Source organism: Microcaecilia unicolor, chromosome 11 (assembly GCF_901765095.1).
Source record: "Microcaecilia unicolor chromosome 11, aMicUni1.1, whole genome shotgun sequence".
NCBI classification, from domain to species: domain Eukaryota; kingdom Metazoa; phylum Chordata; class Amphibia; order Gymnophiona; family Siphonopidae; genus Microcaecilia; species Microcaecilia unicolor.
In genome coordinates, this window is record NC_044041.1 from 129,154,760 (window position 1) to 129,179,714 (window position 24,955).

General features: G+C 44.1%; 1 protein-coding gene across 1 annotated transcript in view; it reads left to right on the forward strand.

Annotated features, from left to right (window-relative positions):
* Positions 1-24,955, forward strand: part of DPP3 (dipeptidyl peptidase 3) — a 128,729-nt gene that overhangs the window by 79,113 nt on the left and 24,661 nt on the right. The window contains exons 7-9 of the mRNA XM_030218168.1: positions 13,178-13,308; positions 22,595-22,725; positions 22,815-22,873. Of these exons, the coding sequence (XP_030074028.1) occupies positions 13,178-13,308; positions 22,595-22,725; positions 22,815-22,873 (321 nt within the window). The remainder of the gene's footprint in view (positions 1-13,177; positions 13,309-22,594; positions 22,726-22,814; positions 22,874-24,955) is intronic.

Consider the following 24,955-nt stretch of genomic DNA (forward strand, 5'->3'; position numbering starts at 1 on the left):
AGTAAGAACAAGTCACACCCACTATGTTTGAAAAATGTGGGAGGAAAGGAGGTGAAGAGCCTGAACACAGAGACAGAGCAGTTATCTGCAGGCAGATTAGGTTGCTTGGGAGGGTATATAAGAACTATCACCCTAGGGGTGGGTGGGTAGAGGGGTGGGTGGGAGGGATCTAAGTCTAAAATGTACAGACAGAGCTGCAGCACAGCCAGTTAATCTGTAAAAAAGATGGATTTCTCAAGAAAAACTGGTATAGAAGGCTGCCCCTCTAACAGAGAATCAGGTCACACCCACTAAGTTTGAATTTGTGGGGGAGATTCAGAGACAGAGCTGCTAAGTCTAAAATGTACAGACAGAGCTGCAGCACAGCCAGTTAATCTGTAAAAAAGATGGATTTCTCAAGAAAAACTGGTATAGAAGGCTGCCCCTCTAACAGAGAATCAGGTCACACCCACTAAGTTTGAATTTGTGGGGGAGATTCAGAGACAGAGCTGCTAAGTCTAAAATGTACAGACAGAGCTGCAGCACAGCCAGTTAATCTGTAAAAAAGATGGATTTCTCAAGAAAAACTGGTATAGAAGGCTGCCCCTCTAACAGAGAATCAGGTCACACCCACTAAGTTTGAATTTGTGGGGGAGATTCAGAGACAGAGCTGCTAAGTCTAAAATGTACAGACAGAGCTGCAGCACAGCCAGTTAATCTGTAAAAAAGATGGATTTCTCAAGAAAAACTGGTATAGAAGGCTGCCCCTCTAACAGAGAATCAGGTCACACCCACTAAGTTTGAACCCCCATTGTTTACTTTGTATCATTTTTATACCTCTTCCTCAGAAATTGAAGAGTCATGCTGACCAAAGACTGCGTCTGGGGTTTGCCAATGTTGTATCTTTAGGGGGCCCAAGGACCTGGCTCTTGACGCCATAGATGTTGTCTTCTTGTCCATGAAGGTCCCCATCATAGTAAACAAAAGTTGTTGTGAACAGTTGTTTTGCTTCTGTTAGCCTTGATGTGTCAGCAATGTGCTTGAGGCCTATTACAGGAACAAACCTCTGCATGGAAACTGACATGGCCTAAGTCTGTGAAAAATCAGGTTCATAATGTAGAAGAGTACTTGATTGTAGTGCTACATACTTTGTCCCTACATTTCTGCTGTGGTCTAATGATCGCTTTTTTCCAGATAGTAGGCACTCACCCAACTCTCCTTAACCATCTTAACAATAAAGGGAAGAAAGATTGTACTATAGTTCTTCAACAAGGGAGTAGGAAATTGATCACGGAGCACTGTAGTATCTCCTGTGTCTGGAAATATATAGGTTATGGACCCGGGCTTTCAAACACAACATGGTGCTCAGGACCACATACCTGGCCAGGAAGAACAGTACTCTGACAGACAGGTTGAGCAGGGTGATGCAACTGCACAAGTAGTCTCTCAATATGAGTGTAGCTTGGAAGATCTTCCAAGAGTGGGGAACCTCTTTGGTGGATCTCTTTTCTACTCATTTGAACAACAAAGTTCCTCAGTACTGTTCCAGACTGGCAGAATAGCCTTGAATGCATTTCTCTTTAATCGGGGGATGAGTCTTATGCATATCCTCCCATACTTATCATGAGTGAATTCCATCAAAAAGGCGGTAAATAAATCCAAATAAATAAATAATGAAAGCTTTACTGAAACTCAAGCAAGACAAAGGGACCATGATTCCCTTTGGCCAAGACAGATATGGTTCCCTCTAATTCTGGAGTTGGCCTCCAGAGCTTCGTGAAGACTGGACTGTTCTATGACCCTCATCACCCAGAACAAGGGGTCACTTCTACATCCCAGCCTCCAGACCTTGGCACTTAATGGGTTGGATATTGAGAGAGTGGTGGATTCTTTTCAATACATGAAGGTATCTTCCATGTCTTGCTTGCCTTGAGAAAAGATTCCACTAAGAAATCATATCATTTTAAATGAAAGCGGTTTGCCATCTGGTGTGAAAGGAAGGCCTTAGACCTGGCTTGTCCAACCTTTTTCTATCAGGGGCCACATTGTATATTTTGTAACATTCGGAGGGGCAAAAACATATAGTAGATGATGGTAGATAAATACTTGTATGGTCCATCCAGTCTGCCCAACAAGATAAACACATAGCATAAGGTATGACGTGATACCACATATGCATACTTGATCTTGATTTGTCCTTGTCATTTACAAAGCACGAACTGTAGAAGTCTGCCCGGCACTGGCTTTATTCTCCAGCTACTCAAGCTAAAGCCATGATAACATAAGAATAGCTATACTGGGTCAGGCCAATGATCCATCCAGCCCAGTATCCTGCTTCCAGCAGTGATCAATCCAGGTCACAAGTACCTGGCAGAAACCCAATTCTTTTGAGATCAGATGTTGATGGATCTTAAAATGTTAATAAAGTGCTGCTTGGAACTGAAGTGGATGAAGAAGCGGGGAAAGATAATGATAAATTAGTAGAAGTTCTAGTAGGTGGCGGGAGGGTAAAGTTAGGATGAACTACAATTGGGTTTGTTTGTTGTGGTAGTATGGAATGATAAAGGGTCAAAATTTTGTTTTTTGAAATAGGATTCAAGACAATCGGCTGTAGGTAGGGGGGAAATAGAATGATGGGGAAATGTATGATACACAGTGAGTGTTTTAAGAATCCTATAATGAATTGCTGTGTTGGGTGCCTTCACATATCTTGCGTGAATTATGACTTAGCAGCAGAGAGAGCCATCTTATAAGAATAGGCAATGGTCCTATAAGTGGCAAGAAGCTTAGGATTAGGAGATCGACACCTGGGGTAGTTGGTGCTTGAATTGTTGGAGATCTAAGTGAATCAAGGTTCTGATTGACCAAAGGATATTCATTTTTCCCTAGATACTAGCAGTGCAGTGGATTCATAAGCACTCTGTAAGCAACCATTCCAGGAGGCTACCTGGTCATTTAGAGACTTAGAAAAAAAGTCGGTTTCAAGAGCGGAGCAATTGAGCAGTTCTGAACCAGTAGCTTTAGATAGATTTCTGTAGGTAGTAAGTTTAGGGACAGACTTAGTTAGGGGGAGTCATGGTATAATGAAATAATACAAGTGAATGTCCAACCAGGATATAGAGTGTATTTTAATAAGTGATTGGTTGAATTAGGAGAGAATCAGTAAAGGGTGTGCCCATTGCAGTGAATAGGTCCGGTTACATGCTGCGGAAGATTTAGATCGGAGCAGAGTAATATAATCCTGGGAAAAAGGTGCAAGAGAGTCATCTATATGCATGTTAAAGTTTGTAAGAACAATGGAGTGATTGTTATTTAAGCAGTGGTCCATCCATAGTGCCCTAAGGTAGTTCCATGATGTCGTTGAAGGAGGAGGAGGATAGTAAATGAGAAGAAAGTCTAACAGAAAATGGAATTAACTTGAAAATGTAAGGAATCTGCAATGGGGAGAGAGTCAGTAGAACAAGAAACTGAGAGATTGGTGGAGTAGATCACAGCAGTGCCTCCACCACGACCTGAAGTGCAAGTGCAGGAGAAATAAGCATAACCAGGAGGAGTAGCTTGAAGTAGGACGCATCAGTGGCTGAAAGCCAGGTTTCCATCAGGCATAGAATAGAGAGCTTATAAGTTGAAATAAAATCCTTCACCAAGAAATGTTTGTTACATAAACAACGATAATTAAGTAATCCAATAGATAGAAGAGTAAGAAAAATTGTTTATTGTAGGGTGGATAGTGCAGAAAATGCGATTAAGTGTCTTACTTGTGGGAGAGTTTGCTGAGATGGAGCAGGAGGGGGGTGGTGACTCCAATATACTGGAATCGGGCAAGAAAAGAACATGAGAGTAATGGTAGTAAAAACAGCAACAATGTTCCAGAGAAAATGGAGCATCTTGTTAGGGGGAAAACATATGGGCATCCTCGGCTTGTCTTGTGCATGTACAGAGGAGCATGACCTGCTCCTTTGGCTCATGCCTACTCAGCATGTGCTTCTAAGATGGAAAGTAATAAAGGATATCAGTGTGAACTGCAGATGATATCACTTCTAGTGCTCGGCAAGTGAGAGGGAAGGGAATTGCCACTTTGCAGCCGTTCAGGAGAGAGCCAGGAGATCAGCTGGAGCCTGGAATACAAGCAGGTACGCAGTCTGTACAAACAAAGCATACACAGAGAGTGTGCCGCTAAGATGAAAAGTAATAAAGGTTACCAACAGAACTGCAGATGGCATCACTTTGGTTGCTCAACAAGTGTGGGGGAGGGAAACCGCCACTTTGCGGCCATTCAGGAGAGAGCCAGGAGATCAGGGGAACTGCAGATTATGTCATTTCCAGCGCTCGGCAAGTGTGGGGAAGAGGAAAGCTAGGAGATTAGCTGAAACCTGGAAGACAAGCAGGTACACAGTCAGTATAAACAAAGAATACATAGAGTGTTCTGTTTTTTATATATTCCTTCCCCCTGACATACAAGAGGAATTCCAAGAACTTCACAGAAAACTAGACTGTCATAAATACCTTGCAAGGCAGGCCTTTGGTGCCTTTCAGGCTTATTTTTGAAAGAGAAGGGCGCCCATCTTTCGACACAAATCGGAAGATGGGTGTCCTCACAGGGTCACCCAAATCAGCATAATCGAAAGCCGATTTTGGGCATCCTCAATTGCTTTCCGTCACGGGGACGACCAAAGTTCACAGGGGTGTATCGGAAGCATAGGGAAGGTGGGACTGGGGCATGCCTAACACATGGGCGTCCTCGACCGATAATGGAAAAAAGAAGGGCGGCCCTGATGAGCACTTGGGCGACTTTACTTGGTCCATTTTTTCTTACGACCAAGCCACAAAAAGGCGCCCGAACTGACCAGATTACCACTGGAGGGAATCGGGGTTGACCTCCCCTTACTCCCCCAGTGGTCACTAACCTCCTCCCACCCTAAAAAAAAAAAAACTTAAAAAATATTTTTTCCAGCTTCAAATATCATACCCAGCTCCATGACAGCAGTATGCAGGTCCCTGGAGCAGTTTTAGTGGGTACTGCAGTGCACTTCAGGCAGGCGGACCCAGGCCCATCCCCCCCTACCTGTTACACTTGTGGTGGTAAAAGTGAGCCCTCCAAAACCCACCACAAACCCACTGTACCCACATGTAGGTGCCCCCTTCATCCCTAAGGGCTATGGTAGTGGTGTACAGTTATGGGGAGTGAGTTTTTGGGGGGAGGTTGGGGGACTCCGCACACAAGGTAAGGGAGCTATGCACCTGGGAGCAATTTCTGAAGTCCACTGCAGTGCCACCCCTAGGGTGCCCGGTTGGTGTCCTGGCATGTGAGGGGGACCAGTGCATTACGAATGCTGGCTTCTCCCACGACCACAAATGGCTTGGATTTGGTCGTTTCTGAGATGGGCGTCCTCGGTTTCCATTATCGCCGAAAATCGGGGACAACCATCTCTAAGGACGACCATCTCTAAGGTCAACCTAAATGTTGAGATTTGGGCGTCCCCGACCGTATTATCGAAACGAAAGATGGACGCTCATCTTGTTTCGATAATACGGGTTTCCCTGCTCCTTCGCGAGGATGTCCTCCGGAAAACTTGGGCACCCCGTTTGATTATGCCCCTCCACGTCTCCTCACGTAGCAATGCGCCAATTGGTGAATGGAATTCGCTCGGAGGAGGGAAAGGTGAGTAGTGGAGTGCCTCAGGGATCGGTGCTGGGGCCGATTCTGTTCAATATATTTGTGAGTGACATTGCCGAAGAGTTAGAAGGTAAAGTTTGCCTATTTTCAGATGATATTAAGATCTGTAACAGAGTGGACACCCGGGAGGGAGTGGAAAACATGAAGAAGGATCTGAGGAAGCTAGAAGAATGGTCTAAGGTTTGGCAATTAAAATTCAATGCGAAGAAATGCAAAGAGATGCACTTAGGGAATAGAAATCCACGGGAGACATATGTGTTAGGCGGGGAGAGTCTGATAGGTATGGACGGGGAGAAGGATCTTGGGGTGATAGTATCTGAAGATTTGAAGGCGACAAAACAGTGTGACAAGGCGGTGACCGTAGCTAGAAGGTTGTTAGGCTGTATAGAGAGACGTGTGACCAGCAGAAGAAAGGGGGTGTTGATGCCCCTGTATAAGTCGTTGGTGAGGCCCCACCTGGAGTATTGTGTTCAGTTTTGGAGGCCATATCTTGCTAAGCATGTAAAAAGAATTAAAGCGGTGCAAAGAAAAGCTACGAGAATGGTATGGGATTTGTGTTACAAGACGTGTGAGGAGAGACTTGCTGAACTAAACACGTATACTCTGGAGGAAAGGAGAAACAGGAGTGATATGATACAGACGTTCAAATATTTGAAAGGTATTAATCTGCAAACGAACCTTTTCCGGAGATACGAAGGCGGTAGAACGAGAGGACATGAAATGAAATTGAAGGGGGGCAGACTCAAGAAAAATGTCAGGAAGTATTTTTTCACGGAGACAGTAGTGGATGCTTGGAATGCCCTCCCGCGGGAGGTGGTGGAAATGAAAACGGTAACGGAATTCAAACATGCGTAGGATAAGCATAAAGGAATCCTGTGCAGAAGGAATGGATCCTCAGGAGCTTAGTCGAGATTGGGTGGCAGAGCCAGTGGTGGGAGGCAGGGCTGGTGGTTGGGAGACGGGGATAGTGCTGGGTAGACTTATACAGTCTGTGCCAGTGCCGGTGGTGGGAGGCAGGGATAGTGCTGGGCAGACTTATACGGTCTGTGCCAGAGCCGGTGGTTGGGAGGCAGGGATAGTGCTGGGTAGACTTATACGGTCTGTGCCGTGAAGATCACAGGTACAAATCAAAGTAGGGTATACACAAAAAGTAGCACATATGAGTTATCTTGTTGGGCAGACTGGATGGACCGTGCAGGTCTTCTTTCTGCCGTCATCTACTATGTTACTATCTTGGCTCAGTCTCACACCTTGAATCTGCTGTCCAGGCGTGTCTAGCAAATGTCCCTTGTCATTAAGAAAACTTGTTCGGTGACAAATTTGAGGATGTGGCTAACCTAATTAAAAAAACATAAAGATATGATAAAAAATCTATCTAGGCCTCAAACGTCTACTGATTCTTCTTCTACAATGGGCTACATCCCAACTCCCACATCCAAGACAATAGTGAGGACAAAAATCCCAGACACCCTCTCAATTTAAACAACCTAATTTTTGACTCCTTCCTAGAGAGCATTGCCACTGTACAGTTGTCTGTGCCAAACAAACTTCCTGTTGGAAGGAGACATATTCTCTTCCAACAGAGGTTACCTCTCATAACCTATGACCGATAGATCCTATGTACCATTCAAATGTCTACACTCTGCGTTGACGAAAAAGATCCCGTGATCATCCGCCAAGAGTCTCATTTCAACTCCTGCCAAATTGAGTTTACTTTGAAAGGAGATCTCGGCACTCCTCTGGCACAATGCAATAGAACCAGTTCCTCCGCTGGACAGGGGTCAAGGGTTCTACTCCAGATATTTTGTCATTCTGAAAAAGACAGGAGGAGTTCATCCGATTCTCAATCTGTGAGACCTGAATAAGTTTCTCCTCAAAGAAAAGTTTTGCATGGTATCCCTGGGGTTTCTACTTTCCACGATACAACTGAAAGATTGTCTTTGCTCTCTAGACCTCAAGGAGGCATATTCCCTTATACTTATTCTCCCTGCACACAGAAAATTTCTCCGCTTACGCTGTGGAGCTCTACTCTACTCTGTCAGTACAAGGTCTTTCTGTTTGGCTAGGCCTCAGTTCCTTGTGTCTAGTAGTAGTAGCTATTTGCTTCGCAGGTGGGGCAACCGCGTCTACCAGTACCTGGATGATTGGCTAATCAAAGTAGCCTCTCAGGAGTCCACCAGTACTTCCATTCAATCTGCCATATTGACTCCTAGAACTCCTCGGATTTGTCATCAACTACCCCCAAATCCCATCTTCAGCCAGTACAGACCAGAGTTCATATGGGCACTCCTCAACACAACTCGAGCATTCCTTCCTCAACTGAGGGAGAACAATATACTGTATCTCACCACTCAAGAATCCAAGTCGACCCATATATCTGCTCATCAAATGCTCTGCCTCCTCGGTTACATGGCTTCTCAACAGTCCACGTAACTCCATTGCTTTGACTTCACTTTTGAATTCCTCAGTGGACACGCATCTTTCAATGGTCCCAAGCCACGGGATTACTATCTGCTTGAATCGAAATAATTCCACAGCTTTGTCACTCTTTACAGTGGTGGATAGTATCCAGTAATCTTATCCGAGGCCTTCTGTTCCAACCCCATCACATCCCAGATGCTTCTATGATGAGTTGGGGAGCTCACCTCGATGGTTTCCATACACAGGGTCATATCAATTTCCTCGAATTGCGAGCTGTTTGGAACGCTCTCAAAACCTTCCAGAATCGTATTCTCGATTAGGTTATAGTAGTTCTCACAGACAATCAAGTATTGATATATTATTTGAACAAACAGGGAGGATCTGGAAGTTACCTCCTCTGTTGCCAAGCAATCCAAATCCAGACTTGGGTGGCTTCTCAAAACATCATCATAAGAGTTGTTTAGCCGGAAAATAGAATGGCGTAGCACACAAACTCAGCAGAGTCCTTCAACTTCACAAATGGTCTCTCAGTACCTCAGTCATTTGTCAAATATTCCAGCAGTGGGGAACCCCAGCGATAGACCTGTTCACTTCACCACAAAACCACAAACTTTTCTGCTTCTGTTCCAGACTCTATGCTCCCAACTGCATAGCCCCAGATGCCTTTTTACCCCACTGGGTGATGGATCTACTATATGCTTTTCACCCACTGTCTCTCAAGGAAACTCTTCTCAAACTATGCAGAGACCAAGGGACCATGATTCTAATTGCTCCCTACTGGCCTTGTCAAATCTAGTTCCCGCGGGAGGTGGTGGAAATGAAAACGGTAACGGAATTCAAACATGCGTGGGATAAACATAAAGGAATCCTGTTCAGAAGGAATGGATCCTAAGGAGTTTAGCCGAGATTGGGTGGCAGAGCCGGTGGCGGGAGGCGGGGATGGTGCTGGGCAGACTTATACGGTCTGTGCCAGAACTGGTGGTGGGAGGCTGGGCTGGTGGTTGGGAGGCGGGGATAGTGCTGGGCAAGACTTATACAGTCTGTGCCCTGAAAAGGACAGATACAAATCAAGGTAAGGTATACACAAAAAGTAGCACATATGAGTTTATCTTGTTGGGCAGACTGGATGGACCGTGCTATCATCTACTATGTTTTGTCTCCTAGAGTTTGTCATCCAGGAAACCGTTCAGGTTAGATCCTTTTCCTTTAAAACAAAAAAAAAATATTGAAATATTTCAAAAATAATATAAACCAAAAATCCTCTTGTACAGAAAATAAGAAAAAAAATGCTTCTTCAAACATAAACATAGGTTAAACAATAATCTGGAAATCATTTACTCTATCCTAGTCCACGACACTAGGTTAGATACTTTTCTAACTCTAATAACTGTCGCGGTCTGTCTCGGTCGATCACTTGAATATCGGACTTGGACCCAGGAAGTGGGCCCTTATGCTGATCCCAGGGCAGAGAACCAGGCCCGAAGGCGAGGAATCTGTCCCAGAACAGGCAGTCAGACAGGCCCAAGGCTTCACCTGCGGTGACTGTCGTTCCCCAGAAGTTGAGCTCCTAGGTTCGGGCGGCCAGCAGGACTTTGAAGGAAAAAGGGCTGGGAGAGACTACCCAGGAAGGACTGGGTTCAGGCTGCGATCTTGGCAGGCGGCAATCCAAAAGTCAGAGTCAGATTCAGGCACAGGTCAAGACAGGCGGTGATCCAACAGGCACAGTCAAGTTCAGGCACAGGTCAAGTCTGCAGGAAGAAATGCACTAGCTCAATCCAACAAGGTAGTAGCTGAGGCAAAGAGGCAGTGAAAGGTTCCTGGTTTTAAGTTGAAGGTGTCTGTCGTCAGTGTAGGCGCGCTTGCAGGTACACGCCCAGACTGTAGGCTTGCCAGAATGACACTCCCAGACTATAGACGCACTCGGCTGTAGGTGCGCTCAAACTGTAGACAAGCCCAGACTGTAGACGCGCTGGAATGTAGGCGCCTTAGAGCGTCTGGATCAACAACATCGTGGGCGCATACGTCTGGCTTCGCATGTAACACTCCAGGTTTGTGACAGTAACACAGCACGAGGGATCCCTCCTTCATCCAAACTCTCGCTGTCTGGCCCTGATGGCTTGGTACATGATGACATAGGTCTGCGTTCATTCAGCCTTCCTTATGAAGTCTCTACAATACTTCTTGTCCCTGGAAAACCTTCCATAAGAAAATATTACTGTTTAAAGTGGAAATGATTCTCTGTTTGGTGTTCAACTAGGTCGCTGGACCCTGCTAAGTGTTCTCTACCTACCCTTATAGGGTACCTCCCTCCATCTTTCAAATTCTGGGCTCAAAACTAACTCAGGCAAAGTTAGTTGAGTGCCATCAGTGCATTTCACACTAAAATTGATAATATGCCAAGTTTAGTTCATCCCGTGACAGATAGATTCATGAAGGGCTTATTTCACACCAAGCCTCCTATCAAGCCACCTCCAGTGGCGTGGGATCTCAATGTCGTCCTCTTTGCCCTTATGAAACTTCCATTCCAACCACTTCATTCTTGTTCTCTGAAGGTCCTCACCTATAAGGAACTGTTCTTAATAATTCTTACTTCTGCCAGAAGAGTCAGTCAGCTTCAAGCCCTTGTTGCGGATCCACCTTACACCATGTTCTACCACAACAGGGTTGTACTCTGAACCCACCCCAAATTCCTCCCTAAGGTGGTTTTGGAGTTCCATCTCAACTAGTCCATTGTACTAACTGTTTTCTTTCCAAAACCACATTCTTATTCGGGAGAAGCGGCACTGCAGACCCTAGACTGCAAGCATGCTATCTAGAACTAACAAAACCTCATCAGAAATCCTCCCAGCTTTTTGTATCCTTTGATCCTAACAGGTTGGGCATTCCCATCACCAAACATGTAATCTCTACTTCGTTGGCTGACTGTGTCTCCTATACGTAAACTTAGGCTGGGCTGACCATCCATGGCTGGGTCACCACTCATAATGTGAGAGCCATGGCGGTCTCAGTAGCCCATTTCCACTGTGCCTCTATTCAAGTCATTTGCAGTTTGGCTACGTGGTCTTCTATCCACACCTTCACTACTTGCTACTGTCTGGAGCAGTATTCAAGGCAGAATAGCTGGTTTGGACAAGCAGTCCTGCAAAATCTTTTTGCTGTTTAAAATCCAACTCCACCCTCCATCCCGTTATTTTCACCAGGCTTACTATCTACTTAGTTATAAAAATTCATCTTTCATGTGAGCCTGGTAGCTAGTGAAGCCCGTATATGAGAATATTATGCCTGCATGTCCTCAGAGAAAGCATATATTCTCACGTCCCTCCCACCTCACTCTGGAGTTGTCTTCTTCGTTTTAACACTGTACTGCTGGTCCCAAGCTCGCGCATCAGGCAGGAAGGCACATGCGCAGTGGAGGCACTACCTGAAAGATTTAAAGTGACAATGCATTTGGACGTATCTTCACCAGGTTCTGTGGATCACGTCATCCATTTGTGAGAATTTATGGCTGCTGTTCTTGGAGAACATCTGCTACAGGTAAGTCACTTAGCTTTTATGACCCCCAACTTGCAAATCCTAGCACCTGGTAGTTGCATCGTTAAAAAAAAAATTGCTGCTGCCAGGTTGTCGGTATCTCATCTTCAATGTGTCAGCTGTTTTACATCCAAAATATTTAGCTGTCTCTTTTTGAAACAACCAGCTCCATTCCAACATAGAAATCTTCCTGTTTTCCAACTTTAGGATTTCACCTGCATTTCAGTTTTGAAGGGTCTGTTACATTGTTTTCTGGACTGTCGAATTTACTGCAGTCTGATGGAATTAGCTCTGAATATATTCACCATATTGCATCCTGACAGAACCAGCGGTATGCCACCCTCCGGTCCCTTTATCTGTTGGTGCCCCTATATGCCACCCTGATTATATTGGATCGGGAATTGACTCCTGTTTTTCCTAGTCACCATCATTGCTTCATGCATTTTACTTCAGGGTGGTGCTGGGCACATACTCAATTTATCCCTCAGTTCCTTTCCGGCAGTGCCACCTTGCTGGTTCTTGAACAGCCGAAGCAGTCGCTTTTTCCACATAAATCTACTTTTTCTTTATTGACGTAAAAAAAAAGGTACAAAACAGGAGAAATCAATGTTGAAATCTCTTTATGAATACATTAATAGACTCTTGTTCCACTATCTTCAGAGAGCACGTACTTTGTACATATGTGGCATTTAGTGTTTTCTGCAAGAGCTTCCTTGGTTTACTGGATCTGAGTCTCCTGGATCAGATCCTAGTCACAAGCTCCAGTCCCAGTATATAATTATGCCTCAGAACAATTCTGGGGACTGTTTGGATTTTTCCCACATGTTCTTTTTTGTGACCAACTGTGGAGCTTCATTTCATGGGGGCCCAGGGCTTAACTCCTTGGTTGCTGAGTATCCCCCTCCCCTCCTGGTTCTTGTAGAGCATTATGGCTGCAATTTCAAAGACCTTTTCTGTACTGCACCCTCCTAAATTGCCTTTTATATCTTTTCTTTTGTGTTGAATTGCAACCAAATTCAAAAGTTGAGGCATACTTCTCCTTTCCTTTAATATCCAGTAGGTTCAGAAATGGAGAAGACATGCTAGAAATCAGTCTTAGTGTGTTTTCACTATGTCTGCTGTCACATTTCCCTTGTTTCTATAGCAGTTACGTGGATACATGCATTGACCCTTTTAAAGATCATCATGTTTCCATTTTGGCTGGAAAGTTAAGGGGTTTACATTTGTTCAGTTCACATTGTCTGCTGGTACATTTTGGCTGGTCAGAGTTCACTCATAGAAGTACATAGTTCATTCCCTTCTTAGCTACCAGTATGCATAATTTTTCCTCGTAACACCTGCACAGTTCCTCTTATGGCAGAGTACAATTCTGTGCTCTGTATTTTCACCTGCTGGCAGACGGGCATAACCTACAACTTTTGGACTGATCTATTTGGGACTAAAGGAAAGAAAATTAGCAGGTAAGATCTCATTTTAAATTAAAAGCTACTCTACTCTAAACTCTACTTATGATTATGTTTCTTATTGAGCTTACTAATCATTACCTGTGGTTTCTTCTCACATTTGCAGATTCTGATATGGATGCAGATATGTTAGAGAAGCTGAAGTGTTTTGAGTTTAATGGAACTCATTTTGAGGTGACCCGGGGTGACTATGCCCCTCTCATGAGGAAAGTGGTGGAGAACCTGGAGAAGGCCAGGGTAAAGACCTGTCATTGCTCCTCCCTAGTCTACAATACTTACAGCTTGTCTTGTAGTTTTGCTTATGTCATCAGAGGTGGTGGGTTGTGGAGGTGGAAGGGGCACCATTCGATGTAATATATTAGATTATTTTTGTTGCCATAGTTTCCTTGCTCTGGAGAATTTGTAACTGTTGAAATTGATTGCGAGAAGGTGAAGTGATATCCAAAGGATATAAGGTGGATGTAGGGTTGCTATTGACAGGGTATGAACAGGTGGCGTAGTTAAGATACTACACACATGTGAAAGGACAAGCAAGAACCACAATACAGCTTACAATACAAACAATAGTATTGATTTCACAATAGACGATGGAAGTATTTCTATATCTATAAACATAAAGTACAATGCTATAAAACCACAAAACCAGAATTGTTAAAAATGCAACATAGACATGTTTTGGCAAAAGCCTGCGTCTAGTGCCCCATCTCTCCCCCCACCCTCAAACAAAGACAAGCATAGCTCCCAACCAGGCCTCCCCACACCTTGGAGGCCCCCCTGGGCCTACCTTTGATAATTCCTGGTAATCTAGGAGGTCCTAAGGGCAGGAGCGATGCTCACTCACTCCTTACTTGTCATGGCTCTGGCCTCAAAGTGGTACTATTAAATACCATGAGACTGCTCTAGAGGTCACAGTAGCCATATTGAGGCCAGAGCCACCACTGTCAATATTGTGCTCGAATGTCATTGATGGGCGCAAAGAGATTGTCTCAATTGACTCAAGAGAACATTTGGATATAGAAAAGAAGTTGGTTTTGGAAAGGTCTCACAAAAATGTTTCCTCTGTGCAGAACCAACTAGAGAACTTCTATAGTTATATGATCTTATAGTACAATACTCTCTCCCTTATCTGTGTCCAAAAAATGAAAAAATAGGTGCAAAAGTCCTCATTTAGACCTTAACTCACAAACTAGGAACCAGTTATTTCCTCTATGTGTAGCTGGTCAAAAAGTCATCATTGGTCCAAAAACCTCCTTTCACCATTGTTGAACAAAACTAAAAAAATGAAAATTTTATTTAACGATAACTTTGTCATTCAACAAATGAAAATGGTGACATATGGCTAAGTTATAAGCGTATTACTTAGCTTTTTAGCTTGGCTCGAACTGATTGTCGGCTGCTCTGTTTATATTTGCATGCTGTAAACGCTGCAGTTCCTGGGTAGAAGTCCCTACGGGGATCCATTTTGCCATAGCTTTGTCCGGAGACCTCCCCACTTGGGATGACAATCACTTTGAGCCTCTAAATGAGGTCTTTTCCTCCTCTGTGCAGAAAACATCTACTTCTGCACAGACCAGTTAAGAATCTTCCATGGAGAAGCCTTCAATCTCCCAATGCAGAGGCCCTAAGAGTCAAGTTGCCCAGAGGGCAAACACCCTGGATTTAAGTCCATAGCGCAGCCACTTAAGCACCTGCAGCCACATGAACAGAGGTTGCTTGCATAATCTCCAGCCAAAGAACTAGTTAAGGGCAAGAAGATTCTCCACCTGATAAAAGGAGGAGCTCGGTCTCCTCTGCATACATACGTGAACACAGTACGAGTGCCTCTTGATTTGATTTATTGACTTGATATACTGCTTAACACAACATTTGTTCTAAAGTGGTTTACAATGCTAGAATTAAACAATTTTTAAAAAGCATGATATTCAACAAAAATAATTTTTAAAAGCATGATATACAATAAAAACAATCAAAATAAAGAGGTCAAAATAGTTCAGAAATGAAAATTATATAATACTAGGATAAAAGGCCCGTTTCTGAAACCAATGAAACGGGCGCTAGCAAGGTATTGCCTTTGTGCAAATAATGTTTTGAAAGGGATTGTAAGGCTGAATGTGTTCTCACCCTCCCTCCCTCCCTCAGAGTTGCAGAGCCGTTCCCTCGCTCTGTCCCTCCGAGTTGCAAGGCCGTGTCCCCCCTCCCTCCGTCTGAGTTGCAGGGCCGTGTCCCCCCTCCCTCCGTCCGAGTTCGAGGGTCGTCCCCTCCCTCCAAGTTCCAGGGTCCCTCCTCCCTCCCTCCCTCCAAGTTCCAGGGTCCCTCTTCCCTCCAAGTTCCAGGGTCCCCCCTCCCTCCATCCCTCCCTCCAAGTTCCAGGGTCCCCCTTCCTCCAAGTTCCAGGACCCCCCCTCTTCCTCCCTCCCAGTTCGAGGGTCCCCCCTCCCTCCGAGTTCCAGGGTCCTCCCCGCCTCCCTCCGAGTTCCAGCAGCTGCTGATGCTCCTTACTTTTTTCATGGCCGTCGTTCTCATGAGTCCGTGATGCGTCTGACGTAACATTTCGTGGCGTAGCAACGGGTGAGCGATGCGATTCGGTGAGTGTCAGTGGTCCGCCCTCTACGTCATCACTTTGTGATGCGAGGGCGGGGCAGACACTCATGAGGAAACAGTGATCTACACAACTGCAGCTTTCGGCTTCGCTTCAGGCTTCCGGCTTCATTAGAACGTTGGAGATGCGTTTTATATAGAGAGATGTGCTAAAGTATTACCAGAAATATGCATGGGGAAAACATCTAATGTAAATTCAATCCATAACTCTTCACAAATAGCCATGTCTTTAATGCTTTTCAAAATGACAAATAACTAGAAATTCTGCTCAGTTCTGATGAGAATGATTTCCATAAAATGCACTGGCATGGGAAAATACCCTATTCCTAGTGTTTGTCAATTTACTTTATTTAGAAACGCTTGATGTATACGCCAGGAACTGGCCTCTAAGCAGTTTACAAAATAAAACAAGGGAAAACAAGACAAGACTTCTTAAAAAGAAAAAGAAGCAAACAAATCAGGCAGAATTCAAGATGGTGAAGGGTAGATAAGGGAAGGGACATGGAACTTGATATACCGCCTTTCTGAGGTTTTTGCAACTATATTCAAAGCGGTTTACATATATTCAGGTACTTATTTCGTATCAGGGGCAATGGAGGGTTAAGTGATTTGCCCAGAGTCATAAGGAGCTGCAGTGGGAATCGAACTCAGTTCCCCAGGAACAAGGTCCACTACACTAACCACTAGGCTACTTATAGCCTATTGGCTAATAAGGAGATGTGTTTTTATGGTCCTCTTGAACTTGGTATTAGAGGGCTTGGACCTAATGTACACAGGTAAGGAGTTCCAAAGCTTGGGACCTGCATAGCTTATGGCAGTGGCAAGTTGGATCACCGAAGGTGAGGGAATTTGAAGAAGGCCACTTGCTGCTGAACAAAGGGAGCGTGATGGGGTGTAGGGGATAAGAAGACAGGACAAGTAGTCTGGAGAATAGGGGAGATGGGATTTGAAAATGAGCATGAGTAGCTTAAATTGAATACGGGCAGAGAGGGGTAACCAGTTTTCTAGTCTGAGAAGTGGGGTGACATGGTCAAAAGGTTTAGAATAGTAAAATAGACGAACAGCAGTGGACTGAACCAATTGGAGATGCTTCAAAGAGGAAAGGGTAAGCTGTATAAGGAGTTGCAGTAGTTGAGATGTGTAATAACTAGACAAGGAAGAAGTGTGCGCACATAAGAGGATGAAAAAAGAGAGAACACACAGCCCAAATGTGATGAAGAGCAAATGAGGATTTTTGAAGGACAAGAGTTGATTTGAACCTTGAAAGTAAGGTGACTGTCAAAATCTCCTTACCAAATCTTTGAAATCCAAAGGGTGCTGATCGATGATTGGATGACACAGAAGCGAGTGGGTTAAGGAAGTGAATGGCTTCAGACTTTTTGGGGTTGAGAAATGGTGATCACAGAGCCAGGAAGAAAGTTTTTGAAGACACGAGTTGAGGTCAGTTAAGTCAGATTGCATAGAATGAACATGGAAGAATACCTGAGTGTCATTGGCATAGCAAAACGGAAGACAGTGGTTGGATTGAATAAGGGTGAGGAGTGGATCAAGAAAAATTTTAAACAGAGTTGGTGCAAGGATAGAGCCCTGAGGAACACCAGGGATAACAGGAAAAGTATGAGAACAGACTCGACGGTGAGCGAACTGACAGGTACGTTTCGGAAGATAGCTTTGGAACCAGTGCAGAACAGTACCTGAGATACCAGTTGACCGGATATGTGAGAGGAGGAGGGCATGGTCGACAAGATCAAAAGCAGAAGATAAGTCAAGTGAAACAATGACCACAGAGTGGCATTGATCCAAGGTGGGCCTAATAGCATCATGTAATGAGTCTAAGAAGATTTCAGTTCTGTGATTCTTTGTGAAGCCTGCCTGAAGTGGGTTGAGAACTAAGAAAGAATCAAGAAAAGTGAAGAGTTGAAAATGGACCACTTTTTCCAGGACTTTACATCACTTTTAAATCTCTTTATTGGAGAATATTACAGACAACCAAGAGAGCTCAAAAGTAACTTCAACAATGGCCATAAACTCAGCTGATAAACTCCTTGGTATTTTTGTTCAAAGTCCAAGACATTCTTCTTATCCACTCCCCACATTCCCCCCACCTTAGTGTCATTTTTCTTAATAAACAGATGCGATTTGAAGAACACCCATGTTGTCACTTGTAGAATAACAACATTAGTATCGCCTAACTGACACTAGGAAGACAAGTAGTCACAGTGTTGACACAACCCCAATTCTCTCCCTCCTAGAAATGCCAATATAGCCCAACACCTTCCCATCCCTCAATTCTGGTGTGGAGCAGAGGCCTAGTGGTTAGGGTGGTGGACTTTGGTCCTGGGTGTCGTGTTCTCGAGGATCTTGGCATTCTGCCAGGCTTCTTCCCCGGGAACCCTGGGTACGTGAGTCCTTGGACCACGGCCGAGGAGCGGCAGTGGCAGGCAAGATCACCTTCGGAGCAGAGAAGAGACAAGGCTGGACTGGAACCCCGGACTGGAGACCTGCACTGGAACACTCGGGACTGGAACACACTGGACCGGAACACACTGGAGTAGGCTTCACCTACGCTTAGCTGCCTTTCCCTGAGGGTTGAGCCCTCAGGTTTGAGCAGCCGGTAGGGCTTACAGGAAAACCAGAACTGGAACCAGCAACAGGAACAACCAGAGTCAGGATCCAGTCGTGCTCCCAGGTACCTAGGCTAACATGAGACAGGCAGGCAGGGAATGTCCGGGTTCAGGCAATAGTCCGAGACAGGTGGCTGGCAGAGAAGATCTGAGTACAGGCAATAGGCAGAGACAGGTGGCTGTTAGAGAATATCTGAGTATAGGCAATAGGCAGAGAGAGGCGTGGTCAGATTCAAAGCAGGAGTCTCTGGGCAGGTGGCTAGCAGAGCAGTAGATAGGTACAGGCAAGGGTCAGAACCAATAGCAAGACTAGGGCTGGAGCTCCAGTAACAAGGAGAACTGGCAAAGGATAAGACTAGGGCTGAAGCTCCAGAAACCAAGGAAACCCCACCGGGGAGAACCAGAGGCTAAACTCAGGAGATCTAGAAGCTGTACACAAGCTAACAAGCAGAGCAGTGCCCAAGCTAACTAGGCAAACACTAGGATCTCACACAGAGCAAAACACAGAAGAACTAGTAAGCTGTACACAGGCTACCAAGCAAGGCTGTGCCCAAGTTAACTAGTCAAACACTAGGCAATCACACAGAACTGGACAATGTAGCAGTGCACAGAGCACTCTAGCATACCAGGGACCTTATACGATGTAAAGGCTGTAGTCTCTAAGTGCTTAATAAAGCCCTTCAACACCAGAGGTGCAGCTGCAGCAATCTCTAAGTAACTACGGAGGCTGTTCAGGCACAAACCACAGAGCAGACAGAAAGCACAGAGAGGCTTCCCACACCCAGATGTAGTGTAGTGAAGCAATTAGAGTCATGCTGGAAGCAGCCAGCACACACACAGAGAGAAAGGGCTAACCCAGGCAACACCCACAGGTGCAGTATAGTGAAGCAATTAGTGTCATGCTGCTGGATGCAGCCAGCACAGAGAGCCAGAGCTAGCTCAGAAAGGACAGACAGAAGAAACAGGAGCCAGCTAGGAAGCTGACCCCCAGGAACAAGGTAAGTCTGAGGGTGGTCACGGCCACAGACGTGACACTGGGGAACTGAGAAACTGAGTTCGATTCCCGGCACAGGCAGCTCCTTGTGACTCTGGGCAAGTCACTTAGCCCTCCATTGCCCACCGCATTGAGCCTGCCATGAGTGGGAAAGTGCGGGGTACAAATGTAACAAAATAAAATAAATAAAAAAATTCTCCCCAAATTGTAATTTCCTAATGCCGCAAAAGGTTTAGTTCTTATACCATTCGTTGTATGCAAAACCTGTCCCCTAACTACGTCAACCAACCCCTCCCACCTGTATCTCATGCCCCTTCTTACAAACGATGGGTGACAGCAGTTAAGGTTGGTTCCATGCAAGAGTTGTAATTCTCCCTAATTTATTTAATATCAAACTATGCACTCTTGAGGAGAGAATTTGTATAAAAGGGTCCCATATCTTTAAGTACTGTTTCTTCCACTTAAGAGAACACCTAGCCTCTTCTAATTCCATAATCATCAAACCATGGAACATATGCCAACATTTAAGAAAGGTCCAATATTTAGGTATACATTACTTCCCCCTAATGCCAGCCTAACTAGCTCGTACACCGTGTATCCTATAACTCTCCTTTTTACTTAGCAAGAACCCCAGAGATGAAATTACAATATTTTACGCCAAGAGGAAAAGAAAAATAGACCTCCAATAGGCTATAATTGAAACATGATCCCAAAGAGCATGAAAGAAGGTACTTACCCCACCCTTGCATTTGAGGGAAGTAGAAACCTGATCCAATTGTAGACTTGGATGTGAAAAATAAGTCCTAGGGAGAGTCCTAAATTGACTTTCTCGTAGGTGTGCACTATGTACTATAGATGACATTTCTTGCAAGGTTTTCTGCAAATGTATCATATCCAAGTGAACATTTAAATCTGACTTGTCCAACCCTTTTCTATCAGGGGCCACATTTTATATTTTGTAACATTCGGAGGGCCAAAACAGGTGCACTCATGCTATTTCTGAGAATCATGCACTCAAGCACTCTTGAACACCCAGTCTCTCTCATGACCTCCCTCCAGCCTTCACCCAGCCTTTCTCTCTCTCTGTCATATCCCCACTCTACAAGTATGTGCCATTTTGCACCACATGTACCCTTTTGTGCATGTAAGTCAGTGTTTTGTGTGCAAACAATATTTATAAAACTACCCCTTGCAAACCTAAAACCCATTTCTGAAGAAATTGTGGCATATGGTTAAAAAATGCATAGAACTAGTACCTTCTCACATTAAAGCCAAAATGGAATGGATTCATATGGATCATCTTCACAGGTGAGAATTACATACTACAGACCAAGGATAAGCTGCTTTTTTGTACAAAAAACTTGAAATCATGTCTAAGCAGGCAAAAGAGAATGTATCAGACATTTGAGAAGTGAGGGCTCTGGTGTAGGGCCAGAGCAGCATCTTTCAAAGGTCTCCCCATTCCATAGTACTTCAAGAGCCCATACATAAAACTCCGGGCCAGTCTCTCAAATGCTTTTTCTGCATCAAAGCTGACTAACAGAGAAGGAATTTGTCTACTGGTGACCAATTCCAGGGATGTCAACATTTTTTAGACATTATTAACTTCTGTTATGGGGGCATTCAACAAATCCTGATCTTCCTCAAATATCTTGGGTATCTATAAACTAGCTAAATATACCATATTATCTAATAAACCACTGGAGTTTTCACAAATCTTTTTCAAGGGTTTTTTTTAATGCCTTTGAAGTGAACTCGCCCTCATGTATTCTGCCACTAAGAGTTATGTGTTTTACAGAAGTGGAGAAAGGGTTCTGAGGCTTTTTCCCCTTGAAGGTTTTGTACTCTAGTGGTAGTTTGAGATATTTATAAGTATTGCAAACTACATATTTTGAAGGAGTATACTGAGTTTAGCTTTGTATAAAGATCTTTAAAAAAAATCTCTCCAACAATATTGCTAAATCTTTATGTAGCCACTCTCTTTTAGCATTGTGACTCTTTGGATTCCTTCCTAATTCTTTACTGGTCTTACCAATAATTTATCACTTTTGTTCCCATTCCAATAAAGCTGAGGGCTAAGATACAATATTATTATTAAAATCAAAAAACACTGCTAACAGGTTACAACACTATTCAATTCAATTCAGGTCTTATATACTGCTAATATCCCCTTTTTAGAGTTTAGTGCGGTTTACATCATCAGTGGGGCAGAGGTTGGTATAATATTATAAGATGGATGTTGAGTGAATATGATCTTGTTGGTTAGATTCAATTGATACAATAGATATAATTGGTACAATAATGTAAGTAGGACATTGGGTGAATACAATTTTGTTGGTTAGATACAATGTTATCTGTCCATTACTGTAACATTATCGGGTGTGAGGGTGGTAGGTGTTTCATTTAGTAGTTAAATAGTCTATCATGGGTAAGAGGAATAGAGATTGTTAAGTAGCAGGCTTTGGAAAAAGGTAGGTTTTTAGTCTCTTCCAGAAGCTAAGGTAGTTAATATCTGATTTCAAAGCTAGGGGGAGTGAGTTCCATAAAGAGATTCCTGATACCGGGAAGAGCAAGTTAAAGATCTTCTGAAATCGGATTCCCTTGTAGAAAGGTGGGGCTAAGATGTTTTTTCAGTCTGAGTGAAAGATGCATACAGATGAAGTATTGATGATGGTAGCCCCATGCAAAATCTGAAAGACTAGTCAGGCAGCTTTAAACCTAATTCTTTCGGCTATGAGTAACCAATGCAGTTTAGTGAGATATAACGTAATACTACACATTCAGATGCTTCTTAAAAATATGTGTTTTCAATTTCTTCCTAAATAAAACCATTTTTGTTATGCAGTTTTATTACCATTTTTTTACATGTGTACAGTTAAGATACATTTTCTTTGTTGTGAAATAATTATTATTTATATTATAAAATATGTTGTGGTATTCACTTGTTCTTTCACATGTCTTGTGTGCAAGTTCTGTGTCTCTTTTTCTGATTTATTTTTTCAGAAGTCATAGGTTTTGGTATTTCTATTGGGTGAATTTTTTGTCTCTTCATGAACATCATGTTCTCTATTTTTTACTTTTCTCATCTCCTTCCCTTCCCTTCTGTCATCATATCTTTTCTTCCACCTTCCACTCTGTCCCCTGGATCACTCTTTGATGTCCATCTCCTTTTCCTCCTTTCCCTCACTAATTTTGTTCTCTTACCTTCCATATCACCTGTTCCTCTTCCTCCCTTTCTCCTGTTCTCTTCTCCCCACCCCCTCTGATCTCATCTCATTCATTATTCACCTCTCCCTTCCTCCTACAGGCATATACTACTAATGACCATGAGGACCAGATGCTGAAGTTTTACATAAAAAGTTTCTGTTCGGGATCTATTGAGGCTCACAAGGAAGGATCGCGCTATTGGATCCGGGACAAGGGGCCAATTGTAGAAAGGTGCCCAGCACTGGTTTATATTTCTCTATGTGGTGCTGGAATTTGATGTGTTTCGTTAATGCTGAGCATGTGCTATCTCTCTCTTATAGCTACATTGGATTCATTGAGAGTTATCGAGACCCATATGGATCCCGTGGGGAGTTTGAAGGTAAAATGGTTTGCATTACCCATAGTGATAATAGTACTTATTTACAGGCAAAGGACTGTTTGGGCCACCTCATCCTGGTTAGAAGTCCCATGTCTATTGTCATGACCAATCTTTCTGGTAGTGGGGAAGTCTTTTGCATCTCATAGTTGCCTTGGCAGGACCACTTTCACTTTTCCAGACTTTCAGCCTCCAACAGGTTCCTGTAGTTTAAAACATTCTCTGCTATGTAATTAGTCTTTTCAGCAATTTAAATTCCTCTCCTTTGCTCCCCTCACCCCCCCCCCCCCAGAAAAACCTGTCAACCCACTGGGATCCTGTCTCTTTAAATAAGCTAGGTGCACCTCCATTAGCTGTTCCACTTCCCTTAACCTCTCTGTAGCTGGAGGGTCCACCTCTCTTACATGAATACAGAGGAGCCAGCTACTACTACTACTATAAATCACTTATATAGCGCTACCAGTCGTAAGCAGCACTTTACAATTGAACATGCAGAAAGACAGCACGGCTTTTGTGTGGGGAAATCTTGCGTGACCAATTTACTTCAATTCTTTGAAGGAGTAAACAAACGTGGACAAAGGGGAACCAGTTGATATTGTGTATCTGGATTTCCAAAAGACATTTGACAAGGTACCTCATGAAAGGCTACAGAGGAAATTGGAGGGTCATGGGATAGGAGGAAATGTCCTATTGTGGATTAAAAACTGGTTGAAGGATAGGAAACAGAGAGTGGAGTTAAATGGGCAGTATTCACAATGGAGAAGGGTAGTTAGTGGGGTTCCTCAGGGGTCTGTACTAGGACGGCTGCTTTTTAATATATCTACTATAATAAAACTCACCCTCAACGTTCTGAAGACAACGTTCTGAAGTCACTCAGTCACTCACTGAAGGGTTCATGGATTCATGGTGGTGAAGCCACAACACTGACCATGTCTCTCTGCCCCGCCCTCGCATGACGGACCAATCAGAAAAAACACCCTCAACATTCTGAAACACAAAGGACCATCACAAAACCGTTCCCAGGCAACACTAGGCAACGTAAGACGGACCAATCAGAGGAAACTACGTGACAATAAGGGAGGAGCATTCCCCAGCAGAATGGCTCATTATCTGTGCAGCACGGAGAACACAGAACCACCGCTGGAACGAGAGAAGAATATTCCTGCTATGGCTATGTGCAAAAATAGACCGGGGGGGGGGGAGAGACATTTTTAAATGCCTAATGCCAGTACGGAAGAGTGCCAGAGGGCCTATAGCACAGACTATATTTGGGATCGCTTGACATGGAGTCAGAGGAGCCGGAAAACAACGTGCCTGTCACCATCTGGGACATGGGCGAACAGGACAAGCTGCGGCCCAGCTGGAAGGATTAGCCGCGACCCAGCCAGCAGCAAACAGTTACCAAGGAAGGGGGAGGAGTACTCCTTCCCTGCCTAGGAATCGCTGAAGACCGGCTGCCAAACTAACGAAACAACCGCACACCGACGCACCACCTCCATCATTCGAAAGGCATCCACTCTTTCTTCAACAGAAATGCAAACTAATAATACAAAACAAACAAAGAATACATGGTTTCTCAGGCGGCTGCAGGTAACTCACCACCCCCTTCCTCTTCCCCTTTTGCCGAAGCGGCCAAGGACGTGCCCAACCATCCCCAGCCTCAGGCAAGCTGTCTCCCACCTCGGGGATTCCCCGAACACCCGGAAAAAGACGGCGCTGATTCCTGCAACGCATAAAGGTTACAGCGACTAAAATGATAGCGGGGATGGGACGACTTCCCTTTGAAGAAAGATTAAGGAGGCTAGGGCTATTCAGCTTGGAGAATAAACGGCTGAGGGGAGACATGATAGAGGTATATAAAATAATGAGTGAAGTGGAACAGGTGGATGTGAAGCGTCTGTTCATGCTTTCCAAAAATACTAGGACTAGGGGGCATGCGATGAAACTACAGTGTAGTAAATTTAAAACAGATCGGAGAAAATATTTCTTCACCCAACGCGTAATTAAACTCTGGAATTCGTTGCCGGAGAATGTGGTGAAGGCGATTAGCTTGGCAGAGTTTAAAAAGGGGTTAGACGGTTTCCT